General features: G+C 45.9%; 1 protein-coding gene across 1 annotated transcript; it reads right to left on the reverse strand.

Moving 5' to 3' along the window:
* Positions 1–483: 483 nt before the first annotated feature.
* Positions 484–27,311, reverse strand: LOC126540828 (uncharacterized). Its single transcript, XM_072286195.1, has 3 exons — positions 27,261–27,311; positions 2,997–3,161; positions 484–1,161 (listed from the first exon to the last, which is right to left on the reverse strand). The coding sequence occupies exons 1-3, from the start codon at positions 27,309–27,311 to the stop codon at positions 604–606; spliced, it is 774 nt and encodes a 257-aa protein (XP_072142296.1). The 3' UTR covers positions 484–603.

Genomic DNA, 27,311 nt, shown 5'->3' on the forward strand with positions numbered 1-27,311 from the left:
AAAGTAAGTCCCCTAGTCGGGCCACAGGAGCTTTCCCAATCCTTCAAGGACTATACATTGCAAGAACATGATTAGTCAATCCGTACCCAATATTTGGCATGTAAAAATGTTGGGCACATTCCCCATATTTTGAGCGTTCCAGTGATCAAACAAAATGGTCGAGTGGTCCCAGGTCACTATAGAGTTCTTCTACAGTGTTGTATGGAATTCTTCTGTGGATTCTTCTGTGAATCATGGTTGGAACCACTAAAATAATGTGGGCATCAGGCTCAGACACCACCCGTTGTAGTCAAATGCAAGACCATTGCGTTTTCGCAAGCATTTACGGCCTCTGTTACACGCTCACTGCAGGTCTGAATAGCAACCCCCTTAAAGCCCCCCCTTTCCACCTTTCCCAGAACATATCAGCAGCCTCAGCGTACGGTTCGCAGGGAGTCCGCAAGAAGATCTCACACAACAAAAATGACTAAATCATTTTATTGATATGCACCATTTATCTCAGTCAGTGCAGGGCCAATTTGATGACCGAAAGCTCACACGAGGGCCCGTTGGTCTGCAGCACCCTATTTCGACTGAGAAGTTCACAGGCGTTAGATGCGTGCTTTATCTACGGCGGCGGAATCCATGGTGACCAGCGGCCAATCCGCCATAGGCAGCTGGCCCGTACTGACCTGCCGCGTAGCCAGCAGAACCGTAGCCGGAAGGAGTATGTCCACCGCTAGCATAACCGGCAAGGGCCGGGCCACTAGGGGCGTAGCCGAAGCGCCCGTAACCACCAAACCCGGCTCCAGCACCGCGGCGGCCGTAAGGATCGTATCCGTATCCACCATAGCCACTCAAGGCGTTGTTGTAACCAGCGGATGCCCTGGTGCCGTACGCAGCAGGTGTTGCCGCCCCAGCAGGAACGGGCGGGACCACGGGCGAGGCATTGAACACAACGTCCGCGCTGGCTCCTGGCGCGGTGCCCGGTTCATTGGTGTCTACACTGGCGCGGAAGCCGTTGGCGTCCGCGATGTAGTTCACGCGCCGGTAGAGGCCGTTGACGTCCATGTAACCGTACGAGCCGGTCTTTACGTTGCTGGAGTCACCTTGTTCGCTGCGGAACTGCCGGTTGCCGAACTCGTCAGCCGTGTCATAGCCAAAGCTGTACGGCTGCGGTGGCTGCATCGAAAAAGAGACCACACGAAATATCAAAACACCGGCCAAAAGGTTACAGCGAAGTATCAGTGGAGCTTAGCGGACGTGTCTGATGCATGTGTCAAAGGAAATTAAGTTCGCAACAGGATAACATTAGAATACTTACTAATTATCAATACAGAACACCAGCGAGTGAAGAAATGTCCACAAGGTGTAGTGTTACGAGAGGCAAAGATATGCAGAAGGTCTGCAATAGGTTGGCGGGATAAGGGGCTTAGCGGAATACCCTATCCATATTTGGAGGCAGGGGAAAACGGTATGAGGCTTTGCGTACCGCGAGAGCCATGTATGCATTCTGTTGTTCTCGCGGTCAATAGTGACATTTAAATGAATGCGCTTCGGATTGAATTCCTACTATCTCTATGACTTTCAGAGCGGTGTGAAAAAGATGATTACAATAAAGGGACATCTAGTTTTAGTGTCACTTTCATTTTGCAAGTAACCCGCCGTGGTTGCTCAGTGGCTATGGTGTTAGGCTGCTGAGCACGAGGTCGCGGGATCCCGACCCGGCCACGGCGGCCGCATTTCGATGGGGGCGAAATGCGAAAACACCCGTGTACTTAGATTTAGGTGAACGTTAAAGAACCCCAGGTGGTTGAAATTTCCGGAGTCCTCCACTACGGCGTGCCTCATAATCAGAAAGTGGTTTTGGCACGTAAAACCCCATAAAAAAATTGCAAGTATTATTTAAAAACATTTTGTAGCATCTAATCTGAGTTCTTTGATTGAAATCTACCTCGATGAGCGGTGAGCGCAACGGCGGGGGTGGGAGTGTTATAAATTTAATTAACATATTGGAATTTCTACCGTTACATGAGGCTTGTTTTTTCACGTTGAGTTGGAAAGTTTAGTTTTATGATGAGCTAAACAGAAAAAACACTGGATTTTAACTTTTTCTTTTAAGTGCCACAAGCCTCATGAATATCACTGCAGTGGTTGCAAAAAAGAAAAGCTTTCTACGTTCCCATGTGTATAGACAGAAGCACCCGCGCTGAAGTTTACTCTTAAAGCACGCGAAGTGGGACGCAGCCGTTATGCTTGGTCGCCTTGGAAATATGCGCAATGTGGCATAGAGCTGATGTTAATGCTGACACTATAAGAGTGTATTGCAAACGACGCGGCCTTCCGGTTAGTTTCATCAATCTGCTCTGGAAGAGCAGTCATGGTCATGTTTCCCTTGAGGAGTGCTCCTAGGGGCTACGAGAAAACATGATGTCTTTAACGTTTCGCCGAACCAAAGCGTGTATGTGAGTGAGTGCGTTTCGGTTTAAAAGGAATGCGGGCATTGGTTTAAGAAGAAAGCTGTCGTGGCGCTGATATAAAATATTACCTAAATCCTTGTGCAAAAGTATATTCGGTTTGCATGTCCGGAAAGAGATTAAGCTAGTCTAGAACAGGCGGCCTTAGCCATTCTGTGTGCTCTCTTCGAAGCCTCAAATGTTGCCGTAATTTTGATTGCCTAAAGCCGAAGGATAGTGGGATAGAGTTGCTGAAGGATGTAGGTCAGCACGGCAACAAACTGTGTTACTGAGGTAGGCACTACGCATTCCGCACTTAAACCTCATTATGTGTTTCACGGCCGCGGAGCACGTTTTGGGTGAAAACGACCGATGTAGCGACTTCACTTTTCTCCTCCCCAAGCTGGGCGATAGGTAGTGCGTATGTGTACAGCAGCTACTTCCTCAACTTTTAAGTATAAACACAGTGCTGAAAAAAAGTATCTCCAGCGCGCAACTTTATGCACCTACAATGACAAAGAAAGCGAAATTTGGCATAATCCCAGCTCATGCCTTACTTACAGCTGAGTAACCAGCGTATCCTTGGTAAGATGTGCCTGCTGCAGGAGCGTTATAGCCACCGTACCCAATGTAGCCGGGACCCTGGTATCCAGTTGCGGAGTCGTGGTGATTCAGTGCGCACGTCTTTGCGACAAATACGAACAGTACGAACACGAGCAGTTTCACCTGCAGAGAAGCAAAATGAAGCACTTGTAACACCGTTTCTAGATAGTAGCATCGGGCGCAGAACCTAGCAAAATTGTCATACATCTTCGTGTTACGAAGTGAAACCACCTTGGAAACACATAATGATAGCAATGAAAACAAATGTATAAAAACCACTACAAAAGAATTACTCCCTGGCAAGTAGTACTGCACAATGTCCTTCTGTCATAAGCACATCTAGCTTGAAATGTCGATAAGCTTCATCGCAATCATTCGGAAAACATGAGGGTCAAGCAAGATGCGGCTTTTCGCATTGAAAAAGCACAGACCGTGAAGTTATCTCTAATAACAGGTGAGTGTCTTATGAGTAAACTTCAATATATCGTTTGTACAGCAACTTCTCCAACTCTGTGAAATAATATGCAACTGATTTTAGATTACATAAATTCTGCACCCCCATGCTTAAAATTTAAGCGGCGCACGTTATCAATCATAGGACTTGCGTGGTATGAAACAATGATCAAGAAGTCCGACGGAAAATACTGTGCGGTAATTTTACCTTCGAGAACATTTCGATTTTGCCCGCTTCCTTTACGACGTATGGTATTGGCAACTTCCACTTGTTCTGTGCGATACAGTTCAAACAATGGAGATGTGGTCAGTGTTTTACAATGGGAGCTTGTCCGCCGCAGCCAGCTTTTATATTCTACCAAGCGGGCGCTTTCCACCAGATCTCGAGACATGTGGAAAGAATGTACGCTTTTCTGTTTTTGAATATATGTTTTTCCTGCGGGTAGTCACTTGCATGAAAGCAGTTCTTCAGTGAAAGCGCAATACCTCTGACGTTCTTGTTGACTGCACGCAATGTCAACAAGCGTGAAGATTTCGTGCTTTGCGCCATGCCAGCGCTAGAAAGGGAGAAGTCGTGACGTGCCTCGCTCACGCTACGTTGCTTCCTGACACTCCCTAAGCTGCCACTGACTGATGCATTGCACAGTTCTCCAGTTAGCTATAGTATCCTTTCGTTCCAGGAGGCCCTGAGAGTACTGTGAAGGACAAAGATGTCAGGGCCTAGCCTATATAGAAAGCGCTGAACATTGTCGAATCCAACGGGCACGGCCGGAAGGTAAAGGTGCACTACTATTATCTAGCAAGGAAAGAGAGTTGACTTTTCTCATTTAGATGTGTCACGCAGTGGTCATACGGAAATCAAGTAGTTTTTGTGTGGGCGTGGTGTACAAACCTTTATCCATCACTGTACATCTTGTTTACGTCCACAGCCATTATTAACGACAAAGAACAGGCCGATCACAATCAATGGCTTGTGTATGCGTAGCACTTTGGCAAACAAGACCGCCAAGTCAGAGGCACTACTAGCCACGACACAATGTCAACACAGGCAATATCGACTGCGGCAGGACGACGAAACGGTAAAGATCGCGGCACGTCGGCGCCAGTGCCATGGAAGAGGCAACAACGGTGTGACGCGAACGAGACACGACGACAGTGATGATGACACCGCATGACGACGATGGTGTTTCTGCAGCGAAGGTAGTTGTGTCAATTGTTCGATAGGTCGGTAAACTCACCAATTAGTCATCTCACTTAAACTAAAACTGACCCGGGAGTCCAAGTGTGCACGGCTCAACAGAATTCTGGTGAGTTTAGTTTGAGTGAGCCGTAAACGTAGAAATTTTCGCACGAGTCTCTGTGAGTCCGCTCATTTTGCCGGCCTATGTCAGAAACTTGGAAGACTGAGGACAAAGTTCACTGCGCCGAGTTTGTCTTCCGATCTGAAAGTGCAAACTAATGTCCTCACTTACAGTTACCGTCCTGTCTCAAGCGTATTAGATCAAGCGGACGCGTACTGTAAAAGACACGGAGTCAAATGTTTGATACAGCCTCGCTAACTGACACTCCCACATTTGTAAAACTCATAATTCCCATGGTCTCAATAAGGCCACACCCACTCACATTTACCTGGACTTGGTAGGTAGGTGTAAGTGCCAGCAAATATGCATACTTGTGAGTGTGCGTGATTGTATCAAATGTGGGCGTGACTCAGTGCTGACAAGCATGAGTGTGAACAGGAATCAATGCCGCTCAGTATCACCATACGTTTTCAATATCAGTGAATGCTGCTGACTGTGAGTGCAGGAGATTATGGGCGTGAACGAGTATGTTTTAGTACAAGCAGAGGAGTGTGTAACTGAGGGCGTCGTAGTGCGTGTGAGTAGACGGTAGTGTGATTGTTACTATAAACGCGGTGTGAAGTTACGCTGAATCAGTGAGCGTTTTAGCGACCTGGAAATCAGACAAGTGTTAAATGTGAGGTGCGATCAAGTAAAATTAAATTCCTTGTGATTCAATGAACCCCGCCACCTTACACATCATCTACCCGGACGTCTACCCAGACAATGCGTGCCCCTCGTGCGGGGTCACGGCGACACTCGCACACGTGCTCTGGGAGTGCAGAAACGCTCCGCCCGACTCTACCTCCGACAAGTGGGAGAGGACAATACGAAGTCCGCTCCTAGAAGATCAGCAATGGGCCGTCCAGCAGGCTCGCGCAGCGGCCTCCAGGTACTCCCTGTCGGTCCCTGCGTGGGAGACGCCCACTGCGCGCTGACGTGCGTCCTGCAGGACTTCTATTAAAGTTTTTCCAATCCAATCAATGGAGTCTAAACCCCTGATCCTGTTTGTTTACTTAGTGGTAACTGGCCGGTTCTCATAGTGTTAATTCGGACCCGTTCTAAATTTGTGAGTTTGAATCAAGTGAGAGAATGGGCAAATTCATTACAATAAATGGAGTATCAGCCCATAATTCGTATGAGCTTTCTGTTTCCGTAATTCTGTGAATCTGACTAAGCCTGAGTGACTTTGAGTTGGTGACCCTAAGTAGGTCTGTTTCAGTCTGATTCTGATTAGTCTGAGTACCCGCGGCTGGGTAGAATTGTGGTGAGTCTGAGTGACTGACTCAGCTGAGTAGAACTTTTGTGACTCTGCGTCCAAATGAACCTTTATCAGAAAGTATATTTTGTGAATGAGTCTTAGTTATTATATTTTGCACACCTATGCTGTCAACAATAGTGATGGCACAATGACGACAGTGACGACAGTACGGCAACGACGAGGGCGGCCGGACAATTTTACCCTGACGCGACGCTTTGTTAACCAAACTAAGATGGAGGACGAGAGGATCTGGTGTATCATGCAAGATAAATACTTCGTGCGATTGATGATCATAAGCAGAAATATTTTGAGATATTGTTATTAACGGTGACTGGTAAAGAATGTGGTTGTGTAGCCGATGTTAATTATTAAAAATGATTTTGTAACGACAGTCAATAAACTCGAAAAAGAAAAGAAATAGTGTGATTGAGAAGTTAGACACAGGTGAAATAACTACGCTTTCCAAGTAAAATAAGAAAGAAAGCTACCTATAATTTATACTAAATGAAGTTAACGAAAGAGAAATTTTAACGACCTAGTTGGGAAAAGTCGCACAAAGTTAAAATGAATAAGCTCTTGGATTGTACGTGCCAAAACCACGATCTGATTAGGTGAAACGCCTTAGTGGGGGCTCCGGAATAGTCTTGACCATCTGGGTTCCGGTAGCGTACACCCAATGCACAGTCACGAGCCTTCTTGCGTCATGCCGCCATAGGAATAGAGCCGCCCCAACCGAAATGATGGCCTCCAACTTCGCAGCGCAACGCCTTAGCTACCGCGGCAAGTACGAATAAAATATTCCATAGCAATGCGCGCGTTCGTGTAGGTGTGCCGCCGCATTGGTGCTTCGTATGATAACAGGATAGGACCGGTACAAGTTAGGTCAAGCGGAAGTCGAGGACTATCATACGCCGTCCTCCTCAGGGCAGCAAGACTGTAGCAGTCGTGCGCTATCTCGCACAATCACAGCCCAATTTCAGAAGAAGCTATTTATTTTGCACTGTTTCAATAAGTATTTCAGTTTTTTGTAATTGAATCGTGTAGTTTGAAGTTTTGCCCGGATATTGGCCGCCTAGTCATTGGCCGCCTAGAAAGCTTTCCAGCACTTTTTTTATTAAATACTGCGGACACGCGGTCCAAGCAGGGAGGGCAAAATATGGTACATCCAATGAAAATAAAATTGACAAAACAAGCAAAGACCATAAAATTACAAGATTAGGATGTTGATTCAATTATACAATTCCATTTGGTTACAGTTCGAGGAAAAAATTATATTTATTCGTTCTTGCAAAGAAAGGGGTTTATGCATCATGTCTGCGGTGGCGTGTAGTTCTGGTCGATAACTGCTATAATTATTCAGATGGGTCAAGGGATAAATTGTTATTGTGAAGTAGGTTAACAAATTCAAGTTTCTGTTGCTTTCTTCTAAGCTCAAGTGGTTGAATGTTGTTAATTTTCATAAGTTCAGTGGGGGAATCACATCTTGAAAGTTTGTTGAATGTAAATCTGACCGCTTTCCGGTGAATTCTCTTAAGACTATTGAAATTACTTTTTGTATATGAATCCCTAACTATGCATGCATATTCCACCTTAGGTCTAATTAGGGAAAGGTATAGCATAACATCTTGACGTTAGAAGGGGCTTTCTCAAGTTTGAGTCTTAAAAAGCAAAGTTTTCTGAAGGCTGAAGCGCAAGTGTTAGTTGGGTGATCGTTGCATATCGTATCGTGACCGTATCGAATGCCTTATGGAAGTCAAGGAAAATTATGTCTATCTGTCCGTTTTTTTAAGGGTTGATGCAAAAGAATGAACTACAGTGACCAGCTGTGTGACAGTCGGATACCCTCTTCGGAACACGTGCTGAAATTTAGTTAAAAAGGAATGCATTTCTAGGTGTTTCGTTAAGCTTGTTGCTATAATATGTTCGATGAGTTTGCAGCATGATGACGTTAAAAAAATAGGATGGTAATTTTCAACAAGTAGACGGTCTCCCTCTTTCGCTTCAAACATTTTCTCACAAATTAGACTTTTCGCAAATGACTGCGTCCTTTACAGATCCATTCGCAATCAACATGATATAGACTCACTCCAGCAGGACCTCAACAGCATAGCCTCCTGGTGTCAAAACTGGGAACTTAGCCTGAATACGGATAAATGTTACCATGTAACATTCACTAAATCTAAAATCACTAATGAACCTACTTACAAACTTGGAGATTTCATACTCAGGAAGGTTAACGAAGTTAAATGTCTAGGTGTTCATCTAACTGCTGATCTGTCTATTTCCAGCCATATTGCTATGACCGTCAGGAAAGCCGGGAAAATGCTTCACCTACTTATACGAACCCTTAGAACTTCCCCTAAGATTCTTAAAACCATAGCATATAAGTCGCTGGTAAGGCCGGAATTAAAATAAGTCACCGCCTTGTGGGATCCCCACAAGCGGTACCTAACTGAGAAGTTCGAAGGCATACAAAACCGCGATGCCAGGTTTATATCAAGGCAGTACTCCGCACGTGCAAGCATAACAGCAATAAAGAAACACATCGGACTAGAACCGCTACAAATAAGACGTCAGAAGCACCGACTGAAACTTCTGCACGCAAGATACACTGACGCGACCGGCTATGACAAGCTACAATACCTTAAAGCACCCCACTATATCTCAAAGAGAAGAGACCACAGTTTCAATATACGTGAAATTTCCTGCAAAACGAACTATATGAAGCTTTCTTTTACCCCCACAGTATTTCTGAATGGAATAAGTTGCCACATGAAGGTGTGAGTGCTACTCGGGATGCATTTTAAGACTAATTAATTATTTGTAATTGCAATCTTCTCCGAAACCAATGACTGCAGGCTGAATGAAGTTTTTTTCTTGTACTGTTGTTCATATACTTTTTCGTACATTTTTCATCTACTTTATTCATGAACTAGTTTTTCTTTATCTTGATGCCTTGCTCCTTTGTCACCCCTTCTTCTTGTGGGATTATAATCTCGTGCTAGTCACTTCATGTTGGACCCACTCCCCTGCTATAATGCTTCGGCGTTGCAGGGTGTACTGTAAATAAATAGAAAATGAATTGGTGCAATTCGGGCTGTCCTCCATTCACTCAGTGATTCAGACAACAATAATGAAGCTTGGAATATTATAACAAGGAACTTTTATAAGGTTACAGAATATCTAGGGAGAAACAAGTAAGGAATATTGTCAGGCTCCCTCTAACATTTGGGGTTTAGGATCAACACCATAGAGAGCACGCCCGCATATGTTATAAGATTCCCATCAAATGGGTGGTAGAATGTGCCGTCTATCCTAGTGAGCAATAACTAGGATTCGGGAACACACTGTGAAAAAAGATATTAAATTGATGAGCAAATTCTACCTTCTCCTTAACCACCTGTCAATTTCTTGTCATTCTGGACATTACTTTATTCTTCTCAGCCATGTAATTCCAATATTTAGTTGGATTGTTAGTAATAAAATTAGGTAGTGATTAGTGAAAATAATAATCCTTTGACCTACGCACGGCAAGTGCTAGTTTATCCAGCACTTGAGATATCAAGCTTGGCTGCGCAGGAGCATTTTTAGTCTGTGAATTTTGCGTTTTAAATGAATGAAATTGGGATAGATCCATTGTGTTTCCCTGTGAATTTGTTTTTTTATTTGCTATGAATTTATCACGACAATAATGACACGTGTTCTTAAAGCAGGTCCAAAATTATTTACACTATTTTCGTCAAAATAAATTAAACAATTTTCCAAGTAATCAATCACGCAAGCCTCGTTAGCGCGAGAATAATCTTTGGCAAAATGGACAGATCATTTTTTGGTTAGTTTTAGCAAAGGAATCAAGTAGCAAGGAAATACAAACAAGATAGTCGACAGGCAGCCCCTGCTCGATCAGCACTGCGAATTCAGGGAATTTGCGAGCAAATGAAACAAGGTCCAATGAGTTCTTAAGGAATCTTTAAAAAGTAAGTCAATAATTCATTCACCCCCATTTGAATTTGCCAGAACATAGGCCATAGGGTTCACGTCTTTCTCCCCCATACTCCCCTTTACCCGCTTCCTATTTTTACGCCTCAATTTGATGTCGCATGCGTTAGCAGGCCTGTTAAAGCAGCCGAATAAATTCTCGTTGTTTGTAAAACAGAACTGCGATGCTACGGATCACTTGTCTACGCAATATATACCTTAAGTAGCCCGCACATGTTGAACCTCGCCTGCACAATGAGCATATGTAAGCGAACACAACAAAGCGTTCGAAGTTATCGGTCTTCTTTGCTTCAAATTTTGTTTCAAATAAAATTTCAATTCCTACCAGAATTACATCGACAAGTGCAACCCTAATAGATTTATTTCTAACAAACGCTTCCACTGAAGCGATCATTCCGCCGTTTTGCCACGCCAGTAAGTGATCACCAACCCATATACCTTGTTTTGGCTAGACACCAGAAAAAACAACAAAAAACAACGCTTTGCCGGAAATAAAATTTCAACAAATACCTTCTGATTCGCTCTTGTTTTTCTTAGAAGAAATTAGCTCATTAATTTGGGATGACGCGTTATCGACATTTTCGCCTGATATAGCGTACAACTGTTTTATAGAGATCTTACGCTATGAGATCTTCTCATAGAGATCTTATGATGACAAGGAATTCGAAAGCTTTTATGAAGACGTGGAATCGGCGATGGGTAAAGTCAAAACAAAATACACTATACTGATGGGCGACTTCAATGCCAAGGTAGGCAAGAAGCAGGCCGGAGACAAGTCAGTGGGGGAATATGGCATAGGCTCTAGGAATAGCAGGGGATAGTTATTAGTAGAATTTGCAGAACAGAATAATATGCGGATCATGAATACCTTCTTCCGATAGCGGGTTAGCCGAAAGTGGACGTGGATGAGCCCAAATGGCGAGACTAGAAATGAAATAGACTTCATACTCTGCGCTAACCCTGGCATCACACAAGATGTGGACGTGCTCGGCAAGGTGCGCTGCTGTGACCATAGGATGGTAAGAACTCGACTTAGCCTAGACTTGAGGAGGGAACGGAGGAAACTGGTACATAAGAAGCCAATCAATGAGTTAGCGGTAAGAGAGAAATTAGAGGAATTCCGGATCAAGCCACAGAACAGGTATTCGGCTTTAACCCAGGAAGAGGACCATAGTGTTGAAGCAATGAACGACAGTCTTATGGGCATCATTAAGGAGTGCGCAATAGAAGTCGGAGGTAACGCCGTTAAACAGGAAACCAGTAAGCTATCGCAGGAGACGAAAGATCTGATCAAGAAACGCCAATGGATGAAAGCCTCTAACCCTACAGCTAGAATAGAACTGGCAGAACTTTCTAAGTTAATCAACAAGCGTAAGACAGCGGACATAAGGAACTATAATATGGATGGGATTGAACAGGCTCTCAGGAACGGAGGAAGCCTAAAAGCAGTGACGAAGAAACTAGGAATAAGCAAGAATCAGATGTATGCCTTAAGAGACAAAGCCGGCAATATCGTTACTAATATGGATGAGATAGTTCAAGTGGCTGGGGAGTTCTGTAGAGATTTATACGGTACCAGTAGCACCCACGACGATAATGTGAGAGAGAATAGTCTAGAGAAATTTTAAATCCCACAAGTAGCGCCGGAAGAAGTAAAGAACGCCTTGGGAGCTATGCAAAGGGGAAGGCAGCTCGGGAGGAAAAGGTAACAGCAGATTTGTTGAAGGATGGCGGGATTATTGTTCTAGAAAGACTGGCCACCCTATATACAGAATGCCTCATGACCTCGAGCGTACCGGAATCTTGGAAGAACGCTAACATAATCCTAATCCATAAGAAAGGGGACGCCAAAGACTTGAAAAATTATAGACCGATCAGCTTACTGTCCGTTGCCTACAAAGTATTTACTAAGGTAATCGCAAATAGAATCAGGAACACCTTAGACTTATGTCAACCAAAGGACCAGGCAGGATTCCGTAAAGGCTACTCAACAATAGACCATATTCACACTATCAATCAGGTGATAGAGAAATGTGCGGAATATAACCAACCCTTATATATAGCTTTCATTGATTACGAAAAAGCGTTTGATTCAGTCGAAACCTCGGCAGTCATGGAGGCATTACGGAATCAGGGTGTAGCTGAGCCATATGTAAAAATACTGAAAGATATTTATAGCGGCTCCACAGCCACCGTAGTCCTCCATAAAGAAAGCAACAAAATTCCAATAAAAAAAGGCATCAGTCAGGGAGATACGATCTCTCCAATGCTATTCACATCGTGTTTACAGAAGGTATTCAGAGACTTGGAGTGGGAAGAATTGGGGATAAAAGTTGATGGAGAATACCTTAGTAACTTGCGATTCGCTGATGATATTGCCTTGCTTAGTAACTCTGGCGACCAACTGCAATGCATGCTCACTGGCCTGGAGAGGCAAAACCTAAGGGTGGGTGTAAAAATTAATCTGCAGAAAACTAAAGTAATGTTTAACAGTCTCGGAAGGGAACAGCAGTTTACAATAGGTAGTGAGGCACTGGAAGTGGTAAGGGAATACATCTACTTAGGACAGGTAGTGACTGCGGATCCGGATCATGAGATTGAAATAATCAGAAGAATAAGCATGGGATGGGGTGCGTTTGGCAGGCATTCTCAGATCATGAACAGCAGGATGCCATTATCCCTCAAGAGAAAAGTGTATAACAGCTGTGTCTTACCAGTACTCACGTACGTGGCAGAAACATGGAGGCTTACGAAGAGGTTTCTGAGGACGACGCAACGAGCTATGGAAAGAAGAATGATGGGTGTAACGTTAAGGGATAAGAAAAGAACAGAGTGGGTGAGGGAACAAACGCCGGTTAATGACATCTTTGTTGAAATCAAGAAAAATGGGCATGGGCAGGACATGTAATGAGGAGGGAAGATAACTGATGGTCATTAAGGCTTGCGGACTGGATACCAAGGGAAGGGAAGGGTAGCAGGGGGTGGCAGAAAGTTAGGTGGGCGGATGACATTAGGAAGTTTGCAGGGACAACGTGGCCAAAATTAGTACGTGACCGGGGTAGTTGGAGAAGTATGGGAGAGGCCTTTGCCCTGCAGTGGGCGTAACCTGGCTGATAATAATGATGCTGGGTATGTAAGAAGCACTTTCCATATAAAATTCTGACAAAACATACATAAACGTGCGCGTAAACCATGGATAACCCCTTCCACGCTTAAAATGATGAATGAAAAAAAATAGCCTTTATAATGTGTTCCTTGCAGGACGCGACATAGCTGCTTTCAAGGCTTTTAAAGTACTATACCGAAAAAATTTAGCCCCTGGGACAATGGAAACACGACTATTATTTTACTTTGACGGCGCGGTAAACGGGAAAAAGATGTGGATCAAATTAGATGCTGTAGTCTCTGAAAGGCAGCCGGAAAATATCATTGATGACCTTACCATATGTAATAAAGTATACAAAGGAACTGACATGATTAGGAAATTCAGCGAGCATATTAATATTCTAGTAAATGGTAAATATGATGCAGAAGCTCTAAACTACCTTCCCTTTCTACACAAAATTCCCTATTTGCCACATCAGCAGATGAACATGAGATAATATTTATATTTAGATCCTTTAATGTAAGAGTGAGGAGATCAATGGTTTAAAACTACAACTTATTATTTTTGTTATTGACCGCCTCAGTCTGTATTTACCACGCAATACAACCTCGCTTTAACTACCGGTATTTTCCTCAACCTCTGAAAACAGCTAAAGTAACTGTAATATATAAGAGGGCAGAGAAAAAAAATCTCAATAATTACTTGTAAAATTCAATATTACCAGCATTCGTAAAAGGACTAGACAGTATTATCTTTATTAGACTTTGAACATTTTTGACGAACATTTGTGTTATTACGCCATCACTGTTCGGTTTCAGCCTCTCAACCTAATCTGCGCTGCTTTATTAAAAGGAGTTAATATTAGACAAATATTGAAGCGAAAACATTACCCTTAGGTATTTTCCTAGATTTTTCAAAGGCCTCCGATACCATAAATCACGTAACATAACTGCAAAAAAATAATATGCTATGGCATTCGCGGTGTCGTGTTAACTTTAATTCAGGGGTTAATTGACCGATCGGCACCAGTTTATATGAATAAACGAACTGTCTTTACTAGCAAAAATTTGACATGGTATACCGCATGGTGTATACATGGTGTATACTTGGCCCGCTTTTGTTTATCATGTTTATAAACGACAGCATTAGAGGGGACAGTTCAATAGCATATGTTATTTATGCCGATGACACCTGTGTTTTTCTGGAATGAATGTTGGTAATGTTACTGCATTGGCAAATGACAGACTAAATGCGTTGCACGCTTGGACGGTAAAAATCTCTTAAAGAAGAAACTGTTCTACGACAAAATATGCTATTTTCCGAGCCAAGCCTACAACATTCCCTATGTTCAATTCTTTATACCTAAATAATTGTAAAATAGAATTCTGTCCCTTTGGAAAGACATTGGGAGCTGTGTTTCATAAATACATGCCCTGGGAGCACCACAAGAATTACATAAGAAACAAGCTTTGTAATTTAGTAGGAATCCCAAGAAAATGTCACCGCATATTACCAGAACAGCAAAGATTTATGATATATAATGCTTTATTTACTCCACATCGGCTCTACTGTCATTTAATTTGGGGTGCCGGGACCAAGAAATCATAACATAGCTTCATCATGTTGCAAAAAAAAGGACATACGTTGGATTGCAGGTATACATACAATGCACCAAGGTTCGAATCATTTGCAAGATTGAAGATATTGAAGTTTGAAAGTTTCTATAAATACTATCTCTTAACGACATTTAGATCAGACCTTATCTAAAACAGCCGCCACATACGTACATTAGCAAACATAACTCTAAATCTCTCTGTACGTTCAACAAGACGCGTACAAACTGTGGATCACAGATACTACAGTATTGCCAACCCAATTTACTAAATAAATTCAAACTCAGAGATGGAAGTTTATGTGCTATGTCTAAAAATTCAATGTTAGATATGGTGTCTGAATGTGTATTTTTCTTATGTAAATACGACATCTTGTGCGTTATTATATGATGGTTTCTGAAGTATCACTCAAAATTTTGCGCACGACTCAAAATCTTATGTACCGCATGTTGCTGCCTTTGTGCCAAGGGAGTGGCAAGGCTAGTGAAGCTGCAGAAATGCAGCATTTACCCCGCTATCTTCATCATAAATGGTACATTCTGTTGTGTTACAAGTGTACTGATGTGTTGAAATAAACCAAATCTCTACTCGGGCCTTTGTCATTAGCAGGGGCCTGTCAGCGCCCATAGTCTGTGTTGGGAAGAACAAAAAAGCGACAGGTCCGTAAGCTGCATTGCTCGCATCTGTCAAAAGGCGCAGCTGTGTGTCTGGAAAGGACCTCGAGAGAGGGCACAGTCTTCGAACAGCCAACGATGCAATATGAGACACTTCATGCAGCCAGTTCTTGCAATGTTGCGCTAGTTCTTCCGGTATTCCGTGGTCCCTCGACGTCACTATTCGCCAGATGCACTGAAAAATAATTTCGACTCGGATCGAAAACGGCGCTACAAAGGCCAGTGGGTCATATATTCGAGCTCAAGTCTGCAAACTGAATCATGTTGTGGGCTCCTGTTTCTTCAACCACTTCAATACCGGTTGTGCATTCACGCTTAGAGTACCTTCTTGAATGTCTCACATTAGTGCCAATATTTTGTCTTATCAGGAGAACTGGACTCTCCTTTCTTCTGCATGTAGCCATGTATATCAGCGCTTCTGGTTGCTCGCTTTTGCAGCTTCATGCCTGCGCCAGAAAATATATGTGTGGCCCGGCCATGCAACTGGTGAACGGCATCATTGTCCTCAACTCCAGTCAGCATGTCGTCTAAATAAGAGTGTTTGAATAACTTTAGAGTGGTAGTCTCATAAGGCTCACAACCTTGATGGAAATGGCATTGTAAAGCCGCGCTTACTAGAAACGGTCTAGATGTAGTACCGAAGGGTACACAAGTGCTTACACAGTCTTTGATTCGAATCAGGTCTTCTCAAACCGCAGGAATCTCAGGGAATCCTTGTCGACGAACTTTATTAAAATCATCAGAAACGCCTTCTGAACGTCTGTGGTGATCGCAATCTTATGCGTGCGAAAGATAACGTTTCCAGCAGCTCATTGTTGAGGCTGGGGCCTTCACCCAGATGATCATTCAAGGATGTCGCTCCGGCAGCATGAGATGACGCATGAAAAAACACCTGTAGCTTTGTTACTGTGGACGATTCTTTGATGACTGTGCGATGGGGCATGTAATACGTCTTGTCCTTAGCTGTGCAGTGCGGAGCTTCTAGTTTTGCATCATCAACCTTGAGATACTTCGTGACCACCGCATCATGTAGGAGTAGATTTTCGCTCTTGGACAAACGTTGATTTTAATCTTTCAAGCTTTTAATCGCTAACGACCGTTTGTGATAAAGTTTGACGTCAAGGTCTTCAAAGGGAAGGCTTATTTCGTAGCGCTAACCCCGTAGCTTAACATTGCTGTTACATTCTTTCAAAACAGTCTTAAAATGATCAGATGAATCTGGCTGATCAGTTGTACCCATACTCTCAAGCTGCCAAAATTCCTGCAATGATGTTGACAGATCGTCGAACATGCGACACGAAGTTCGAAGCACACACACCGTCCACAGCACAGCGTCCGTCGATTGAGGCATCTTCCATTGCTTTTTGGGCCTCGCAATACCCACCCGAGTGCTGAGCCCCTAGCAACTAGTGTTTTGTTGGCATCACCCGTGTCACTTCTTTAATATTTTGCAGATCTCATCAGCTCCGATTAGGAAACTTATTCCTGGTTCCTGTAGTGTAGCAGGATAAGCAACCGCGTCAGCGAGGGGCCTATAACGGCTCTCCGTTATTTTGACGAAATTCTTGACATGCGGAATCTGCACAGTGTCTTCGCAAATACGCGGTGTTTCAATAGCCTCAGTTTCTACAAGAATTCCGTCCAACTGACTATGCAGTGAAAGTTTAAAAGTCTTTCGCCGTCAAGCGTGGTTGGGACTTTGAGAGCGAAAGACGTATTTGCATAAGTCAACTTCATGTATGACTTCGATCTTCAGTTTCCGTGATAATTTTGGGCTAACAAAACTACGTTGGCTGCCGCTCTAACAGATGTCTCGAACGTAGCAGTAAAACATTGCTGAACGTCTGAAGTAGAACAGCACTGTCAAATTGGTAATGGTTTTTGCTGCCTATTTGCGTAGCATGCATCAATGAACTGCTGAGAGACTGCCTTGGTTCAAGTTTAACCGTCTGTGCTCTGTTTGTATAACACATAGATGAAGCATGTCTGCCGGTGCAGTGCGTGCAGCTAACCGTGCAACGGCAGTTTCAGTTTTGGCTCGAGCAGCCGGTTGCCTCGACCACACTTTTTCTCGTTGTAGACCAAGGAGGAGTCGCACTCGCATGCTGCATGATGGTTCTCGCAAAACACTCACTTTCCATTTCCACTGTTCTAGAGCGCTCCTGCCAATGAAGCTGGTGACTCTCGGCGGTTGCTCTGGGCAGCAAGTGTTGTCCGCTTAACACCTCTAGCGGACCGTGTGCTGTTCTCTCCCTGCAGTCAACCTCAACGCGAAAATACTGCAGGAGATCTTCGAGGTTTTTCTCTTCTGTTAGCCTTGGGTCCCGATCATTATTTTCCTTAAGGCTTGTGCGTCTATGGTAATTTACCATGGCATCTTGAGGGATGGTTTTCATTAACACGTAAATTCTTTCTCTTAAACCTGAAACACGCTTGTAGAACTCAATTTTTTGGTGGTCTTACCTTCCTGGTACACTATTTCAGGAAACAGTGAAAAAGAATGGCCACATTTCTCATCAAGAACAGATCTCCCAAAGAGGGTGACGAAAGGACACGCAATATACTTGGCATGGAACCTTTGACGTCCGCTTCTGAACCTAACGAGGTTTGCATTACCGGCGCAGGCTCGGCATCTGCCACTGTAACCACTGTAACCAAACACCAGCTGTTCTGTGTATTTCCTAACACTGCGGACACCAGAGCGGCCAGTATATTTGTCCTTCTAAAGGAAGTCCTTTGCCGTTTTAGTCTTAGCATTGACAAATCTAATGCTCCATGATGGCGCTACACAAATGAGAGGACAGAACGATGGGTAGCAAGCTCTCACATAAGAGGAGCCGCGAGCTCTCTACATACATTGACTTATTTATTTATTGATACTGTCAGCCCATGACGGGCTATTACAGGAGTTGATGTAACATACATAAACAGAGAAGCGTATTAGTGCGATTGAACAATGCACTAAAAAGAAGAAAAAAGAAAATGAAGTAGCACTGCTGATATGAAAAACATTAACAATATAATTACACAGCACACTTTGACTTATTATATTGTTACGTGTGGAAACACACAGACGAGAGATGCTATTTACACGCTATTGAAACTGGAGCCAGGCAGCCAGGCTGACACTCGCTCGTGCCAAGGGCACCGACCAACTTCATCGTTGTCGCGGCGGCTCGTCTCTTGAGCATCGCTCAATCATATCGTAATATTACCCCCCGGCGCAAAAGCACCGTCACGGTACTGTTAAATATCCAAGGTGCACGGAGAGTTGTAGGGCTTGAGTCGGGCAACATGGACAATGTCACTGGTTGTCACAGCGGAGGACGTAGTGGGCGTGGCTAGAACGATTTCATAGGTGACATCGGTCACTTTGCGTATCACGCGATATGGGCCTGTGTAACCGGAAAGCAGTTTTTCACAAAGGCCGACTTTACGCGATGGTGACCAAAGCAACACGAGGGCGCCGGCCACAATATGGACATCGCGGTGACGGAGGTCGTAGCGGTGTTTCTGCTTGTCTTGAGACACTTGTAGACGAGCGCGCGCAAGTTGGCGAGCATGGTCAGCATGGATGATTGCATCACGGGCATAATCGCTAGTTGAAGCTGTGGCGGACGGAAGCCCAGTGTCCAGTGGTAGCGTCGGTTCGCGGCCATACAAGAGGTAAAACGGGAAAAAGCCAGCAGTTTCGAGACGGGAAGAGCTGTATGCAAAGGTAATGTAAGGTAGAGCCAGGTCCCAGTCACGGTGGCCGTCTGAAACGTATTTGCATAGCATGTATGTAAGGGTGCGGTTCAAACGCTCAGTGAGGCCGTTCGTTTGGGGGTGGTAGGAGGTGGTAAATTTATGCTGTATTGAGCATGGCATGGCAAGAACTTTATTTTAGTCCAGAGAAACTAGGGTCCGAGGGCACAAGCCCCCAGGCTAAGTCGGTGGCTTCGCCCACGTAGGCACCGGTAGGCCAAAGGCTTTCCCGATGTCGTGAGCTCTCCGGACGGCCAGGAGTTGATCTTGGAGGACTTCGCTGGATATGCGCCGACTCCAGTCCTCCTCACTGTTGAGATCCGAAGCCCTTTGGTTGGGGCACAGCCAGAACATATGATCAAATAGACACGGAGTGTGTCCACAACTTTTACATTCCGCGGGAAAGTCCCGGTCAATTTTGTTAAGCACGAAAGGTGTGGGATAAGATTTAGTTTGAATCATTCTTAATGTGACTGCCTGAGCTCGGTTGAGCTTCTGATGGTGGGGAGGAAAAAACCTCCTGCCTTCCCTATAGTGTGAGGTGATCTCGTGAAAAGTAGTAAGTGGGTCTTTGTAGGAGCCGCAGTCATCCTGGAGCAGTTCCTGATCTGATGCGCGGCATGTGAGATCTCGCACAGCAGAGTGAGCTTGCTCGTTAGGATTGCAGCCACTGGGGCTGAACGAGTGGCCCTGATGAGCCGGAAACCAGACTAGGTGTGAGCTATCCAGTTGGTCGTAATTATGAGTATTAATACTGTGTATAAGTAACTTGTGTGCTTCCACTGAGATGAAGCCGGCTGAGTAATTCCTAATAGCTTTACGGGAATCAGAGAAAATCGTGGAGCCTCTCCTCATTGTAATTGCAAGTGCTATGCTTGCTTCTTCGGCGGCATGAATGGAGGTCGTTCTTAGTGATGCCGCGTTTATTAATTTACCGCTCTCGTCGACCACGGCAATAGCGTAGCGGTTGCCCGATCCATAACTAGTTGCATCGACAAAAAGTGCTGAGCTGTGTTGTTGGTGCAGTTTACCCAGAATGAATTTGGCCCTGGCGTCCCTTCTGCCCTTGTTGTACACAGGATCAATATTTCTAGGTATGGGGTCTACAACTAATTGTGTCTCCACCTCCTTGGGTATTTTGAACTTAGAGACGTCTCCTCCTCGAGGCAGTATTCCGACTTCATCTAGAATTTTACACCCTGGCTTAGTGTTGGAGAGTCTTGCAATTTGTGACATCGAATGTGCCTCAATGAGCTCATCTATAGTGTTATGAAGTCCTAACTTGTTGAGGAGTTCGGTACTCGTTCCGTGCGGGAGTCCCAGAGCCCTTTTGAGTGCGGAGCGTATAAGTGCGTTTAGCTTAGCCTTCTCTCCCTTCCCCCAGTTCAGGTATGATGCAATGTACGTCACATGACTGATGAAAAATGCATGATATGCTCTGATGAGATTGTCCTCCTTGAGGCCTGCATTTCGGTTTGAGACCCTGCCCAGGAGCTTTAAAGTACTGTTGGCCTGACCTGTGAGACGGTTTAGGGCCGTAGCGTTACAGCTCCTTGCGTCAATGAGAAGACCCAGAATTTTTATTTGCTCTACTCTGGGTATGACCCGTCCTGTGTTGTCCGTGATTTTTATTGGCAGAGTTTCTAAAGGCACAAGGTTTCTCACATCTTGTCTCCCCTGTCTGAAGAGCAGCAGCTCAGATTTACTAGGTGATAGCCTGAGTCCGGTGCCCTTAAGGAAGCATTCTGTGGTGTCTACCGCTGCCTGTAGTGTCTGCTCTAGTGCTGCGAGTGACCCCCTTGGGACCCACACTGTGATATCGTCAGCGTATATGACGTATTGAGCAGGCACGCATGATGTCGTCAATGACTTTGGCCAAAAAGGTGCCGCCGCGGTCTATAAGCAATTGACGCGGAGCACCATGCATCAAATTGATATCATGTAGCAGGAAGTCCGCAACATTAGTTGCACCCGCCGTGGTTGCTCAGTGGCTATGGTGTTGGGCTGCTGAGCACGAGGTCGCGGGATCGAATCCCGGCCACGGCGGCCGCATTTTCGATGGGGGCGAAATGCGAAAACACCCGTGTGCTTAGATTTAGGTGCACGTTAAAGAACCCCAGGTGGTCAAAATTTCCGGAGTCCTCCACTACGGCGTGCCTCATAATCAGAAAGTGGTTTTGGCACGTAAAACCCCAAATATTATTATTAACATTAGTTGCACAACAGGTCGGAAGAGCACGCGTTACGGCGTAGCGGGTCGCGTTGTCCACCGCGACTGCAACCCACATGTTTCCTGATGTAGATTCCGGAAATGGGCCGAGAAGGCCCAAGCCGACACGATGGAAGGGCTCGGCAGGGATGTCGAGCGGCTGCAGGTAACCAGCGGAGAGCTGGGAAGGCTTCTTGCGTCGTTGGCAAAGTTCACAAGCGGCGACGTAACGTCGTAGGGAACGGGCAAGGCCCGGCCAGAAAAAACGGCGACGTACAGGGGTCATAGGTTCGAGATACGCCGAGGTGTCCTGCCGTTGGTGCGTCGTGAAGCTCTTCTAGAACAGTGGAGCGGAGGTGTTTAGGTACTACAAGAAGGAACTCAGAGCCGTCTGGATGAAGGTTACGACGGTACAGAGTACCGTCGCGGAGGACGAAGAGGCGTAGTGTGGCGTCGGCCGGAGAGTGTTCAAAGCGGTCGATGAGCGCTCTGATGGAGGCATCACGACGTTGCCCGTCGGCGAAATGAAGGAGCTGCGACACAGAGAATACGCAAGGAGCACTGGTAATATTGGAGGAGTCAGGGTCATCAACAGGGTAACGCGACAACCTGTCAGCGTCTTGGTGCCGGCGGCCAGACTTGTAGACCACGCAATATGAAAATTCTTGTAGCCTCAAAGCCCATCGACCAAGCCGGCCTGTAGGATCTCTTAGCAATGAGAGCCAGCAGAGAGCATGATGGTCAGTGACTACGGAAAAAGGGCGACCGTAAAGGTAAGGACGGAACTTCGCAACCGCCCAGACTACAGCAAGGCATTCTCGTTCCGTAATGGAATAGTTGTGCTCCGATGGCGTGAGGAGTCGGTTCGCATAAGCAATAACGCGACCCTGGCCTCGCTGACGCTATGCTAAGACTAGCTACCCTATGCTACGCCATGACCGCTGGCATCTGTACATAATTCTGTAGGTGCATCAGGGTTGAAGTGGGCGAGAAGGGGTGGTGAGGTTAGAAGAGTGACGAGACGAGAGAAGGCGGTGGCTTCTGTAGTACCCCACGAGAATTGTACGCCTTTCTTTAAAATATTAGTTAGGGGCCTAGCAATTGTCGCAAAATCTGGAACAAAACGACGAAAGTACGAGCACAGCCCTACAAAACTTCGAACATCTGTGGCTGTCTTCGGAACCGGAAACTCTCGGACAGCGCGAGTTTTGTCGGGATCAGGCTGTACTCCGGAAGCATCAACGAGATGGCCCAGAAAAGTAATTTGTCGGTGGCCAACACGACATTTGGATGAGTTAAGTTGCAGCTTAGCCTTTCGAAATACATCAAGTGTAGTTGTGAGGCGCTCAAGGTGAGTGTCGAACGTTGGCGAGAAGACGATGACGTCGTCGAGGTAGCAGAGGCATGTGGACCATTTGAAACCTTGGAGCAAGGAGTCCATCATACGTTCAAAGGTGGCAGGGGCGTTGCATAATCCAAACGGCATTACTTTAAATTGGTATAGGCCATCAGGTGTGATGAACGCGGTTTTTACTTTGTCCACATCGTCAACAGCAATCTGCCAATATCCCGAACGAAGATCAATAGACGAGAAATATCTGGAACCGTGCAGGCATTCAAGGGCGTCGTCTATACGTGGGAGCGGGTAGACGTCCTTTGTTGTAATGCTGTTCAGGTGACGGTAATCTACACAGAAGCGCCACGTGCCGTCCTTCTTCTTAACCAACAACACCGGTGATGCCCAGGGACTCGATGAATGCTCAATGATGTTTTTATCGAGCCTTTTGTTCACTTCACCTTGAATTACTCGGCGTTCCGACACAGAAACTTGATACGGTCGTCGGTGAATAGGCGCAGCATCGCCAGTAAGAATGCGTTGCTTGACAGCGAGCGTCTGGCCTAAAGTGCGATCGTCGAAGTCGAAAATATCGCGGTAGGACGATAATACTTCGCAAAGGTCTTCAGCCTGCGTCGAGGACAGGTCCGTCGCAACCATTTTCTTTATGTTGGGATCGACGCCCCAGGCTGGCGCGAGGGGCATGCTAAGGTCGCGAGAACCATCGGTCAATAACGCTGCCACGTATAGGTCACCGCGACAATCAATGGTGGCAAGGCAAATACTCTGCGGTAGAATTTGCTTTGCCAATCCAAAGTTACTGACAGGCATGCGAGTGTGGTTCGCAGTAATAGTAACTATACTGTGAGGCACGGTGACGTCATACTGTATTGGGATGTCGGGCAGAGGAGTGACGAGGTACTCGCCATCAGGATCTGGTGGGAAAGACAACAGTTCAATGTAGGCTATGGACTTTGGCGGCAGGCGAAGAAAGCCGGTGGAGCGTAAGCGGCAGTGGGCTGCGTCAGAAGGTTCTGCGAGCATCGGCAACTCAAGGCGAAGGGTACTGGAAGAGCGGTCAATAAGGGCAGAATGGGCGGAGAGAAAATCGAGGCCGAGGATAAGGTCGTAGGGGCAATGAGCAATTACGGTGAAGAGGACAGGAGTGCGGCTGCCGGCGATGCTGACACGTGCCGTACACATGCCGATGATAGGCACAGTACCGCCATCCGCAACGCGGACGACGCTTTCCTACGCTGGGGTGAGGAGCTTGTTCAGTCGTCGTCGGAAGGCAGCACTCATAATAGAAAGATGTGCTCCTGTATCGATGAGTGCCGTGACAGAATAGCCGTCAACGTCAACGTCAAGAATGTTTCGGTTAGTAGGTAACGTGATCAGAGGATTTGAGGGCAGGGTCACAACGCAGCTTCACCACCAGAAGCTGCAGTGCCTAGTTTTCCGGCTGGGTGCGGGAGGCGATAGGCGGCGAAGAAAAGCGGCGGGCTTGGGGCGAACGAGACTGGTGGCGTCGAGGTGAGGGCGAGCGGCTGTAGCGAAGGTTCGGAGCAGGGACATCAGCGGTAGTGGGTTCATGGCGGGTGGCATATGGTACAGAAGGTCCAAAGGTGCGGGAATAAGTGGGGGCATAAGTCCGAGGAGGTGGTGGCCATCGGTTGCGGCACTGACGAGCGACGTGGCCGATGCGACAGCAGTGGAAGCAGATCGGCCTGTCAGCAGGGGTACGCCATTCTGACGGGTTGCGGCGAGATGTGGCAGAAAAGGACTGCCGGGGACGAGGAGGGCCGCTAGATAACTGGGGAACGCTGGGTCGAGACGTAGAACACACGGTGTTCAGACCCATGTTTTGAAATTCCTGTCTGACGACGGCCTGAATCATTGCAATGGTGGTTGCTGGCGGATCGGGAGGCGTCGTGCAGAAGGCTGGCGAGCAGGTGGCCTCGAGTTCGCGGCGGACAATACGGGTGACGTCGTCACAGGTGGTCGTCTGACGCGGTCGACCCTCACATGTCGGCGTAGCAGCAGTGTTGGGTAGGCGCGCAATGTGGTGTGAGATACGGCGGCTCTTAGCCTGCTCAAGGCGACGGCATTCTTTTATAATGGCGTCGATAGTCGAGACGTTGCCGAAAACAAGCAAATTGAAAGCGTCGTCGGCGATGCCTTTTAGCACATATGCCACTTTATCTGCTTCGGGCATATGATCGTCAGCTTTACGGCATAGAGCCAAGACGTCGAGGATGTAGGAAACGTATGGCTCTGTAGATGACTGAACACGAGACGAAAGAGCCTTTCTCGCGGCAGCCTTGCGCCCAATGGGGTCGCCGAACAGTTCCCGTAATTTTTCTTCGAAACTGACCCAACTGGTTATTTCGTCATCATGTGTTTGGTGCCACACGCGTGGGGTGCCCCCGAGATAAAAGATGACATTGGCGAGTATAATCGTTGGGTCCCACCTGGTATTAGTGCTGGCATGTTCATAGAGCTTGATCCAGTCATCGACGACCTGTCCCTCCGGGCCAGAGAACACACCTGGGTCACGATGTGGGGCAACCGTGACGATTGGAGCAGTCGGACAAGCCGAAGCCGTTGCAGAGGCGGGCTCGTCACCGGGAGGCATGGTGACAAGCTCGGTGTGCCGACCAATTCGGAGTTCCGTGGTGAGGACGGGGATCACTGACCTCCACCAGAAATCTTACGTGTGGAAAGACACAGACGAGAGTTGCTATTTACACGCTATTTACACTGGAGCCTGGCAGCCAGGCTGACACTCGCTCGTGCCAAGGGCACCGACCAACTTCTTCGTCGTTCTCGCGGCGGCTCGTCTCTTGAGCATCGCTCAATCATATCGTAATAATATCACAATATTACTACAGAACATCAGGGTGCATCAGGTTACATAAGGCCATGTATTGCTTCCAAGAATGCATTGCCTGATTTTATTTGGACAATTGAGTCAGGCAAAGAGTTCCACTGCTGATTTTCTCTGGGAAAACTATACCTGAAGCAGTCATTGTGCACTGTGGAAGGAGGTATATACATACTGTGTCTGTGCCGTGATGTTTCCTGTGTCTTGATTTGGAAGTACTTGTCGTATCTTATTTTGGCATGGTTATGAATTACTAAAAACAGGAATTTAAGCCTTTCATACTCCGTACGTTTTTGCAGAGGTGGAAGCTTTGTAAGTTTACATAATTCAGTCGGAGAGTGAAAACGGCGGTATTTATTAAATATAAACCTAGAAGTAAGGTGCTGGACCTTCTCTAGTTTTAGACAGCTACTTTGGGTGTAGGGATCCCATACTATTTTTGCGTACTCAATTATCGGTCTTAGCAAGGTTTTCTAAGCTAAAATTTTAATTTCAGGGGAGGCAGAGCGCAGGTTACGTCTCAGCCCCCACAATACTTTGTTAGCTTTTGCCCAAAGTTCATTTACATGAAGATTCCAACGCAAGTCGGGTGTAAATACAAGATCTAAGTATTTATGTTGTTTAACTTGAGCAAGCTCATGACCATTGATACTGTATGAGAAATTTAAAATATTCTTTTTTCTAGAGATAGGCATAAAAACTGATTTAGTTGGGTTAACTGCATTTGCCACCGATCACACCAGTTATTAATTTTCTGTAAGTTAAGATTAAGGTCGGCCTGATCACCTGGTGACTCCATTCTCTTGTACAATATGCAGTCGTCGGCAAACATTCTAATTTGCGCACATACTTAACGTGGTGCTGCAGGACGTGAGTCAGAAAGTGGAAATGTGTCGTAATTTCGGGGCATGATGTCAGAAAAGATAAGGTTTGTTGCGTGCTTACCAAATCGCCTGGATATATTCCACGTATTTCAGAAAGAAGGTGAAAGCGTGAATTTCGGAAATATTGTCCGACGAGGTAGCCGTTAAGGGCCACTTGTACGGGGTCAATTGTACAGAACTATAGCCAGCTGTTCTCATTTCTTCATGACCTAGCATCAGAAGAACGGAACGATGCCGGATCCAAAGCCGGTGCATTTTTAAGAGCACTGTCGAAAGTCCATACATACTTCATCCTCAAGCTTATGACGCTAGCGTTTTCGCGATTAGAAACAGTAAGTGCTGCGTTGCAGAAAGGAGCACTGAGATTTGATCAAGCAGAAAAAGTGGTCAAAGTCCATCACGGAGAGTCTTAGCGGACTTAGGAAGGAAGGACTTTGCAAATTTTTGAACAAGACACACGCAAAGGCGCGTGAATTGGAGCCGTCTTTTAAAGACAAAGAAGCTCCTGCGCCAAGCCAAAGGAAGACTCCACGACGGTATGACGACTGAACCGTACTTCACGTATGTCCTTCGGCCGAGGACATCTACTATCAGCTGTTCTACGAGGAATTGGACAGAGTAGATTGTGCATGGGCGGCAGGTATCACCAGAAATCTGACAGCACGTGCATGACACAAATTGAGCAGTTTTAGACTGGTAATGGTGACAGCACGTACATGTTGAAGCTTTACGGGAAAAACCTTGAGCCTGAGCGGGTCCACGTTCAT

The sequence above is a fragment of the Dermacentor andersoni genome, chromosome 2 (genome assembly GCF_023375885.2).
Source record: "Dermacentor andersoni chromosome 2, qqDerAnde1_hic_scaffold, whole genome shotgun sequence".
Classification (NCBI taxonomy): Eukaryota; Metazoa; Arthropoda; class Arachnida; order Ixodida; family Ixodidae; genus Dermacentor; species Dermacentor andersoni.

Excerpts from the sequence above, each read along its gene's own strand:
- LOC126540828 (XM_072286195.1), bottom strand. The coding sequence starts at position 27,311 with ATGAACGTGGACCCGCTCAGGCTCAAGGTTTTTCCCGTAAAGCTTCAA. Across the intron at positions 3,162-27,260 it reads TTCCCGTAAAGCTTCAACAT|GTGAAACTGCTCGTGTTCGT; the intron begins GTACGTGCTGTC and ends GCTTCTCTGCAG. Across the intron at positions 1,162-2,996 it reads GATACGCTGGTTACTCAGCT|CCACCGCAGCCGTACAGCTT; the intron begins GTAAGTAAGGCA and ends TTTTCGATGCAG.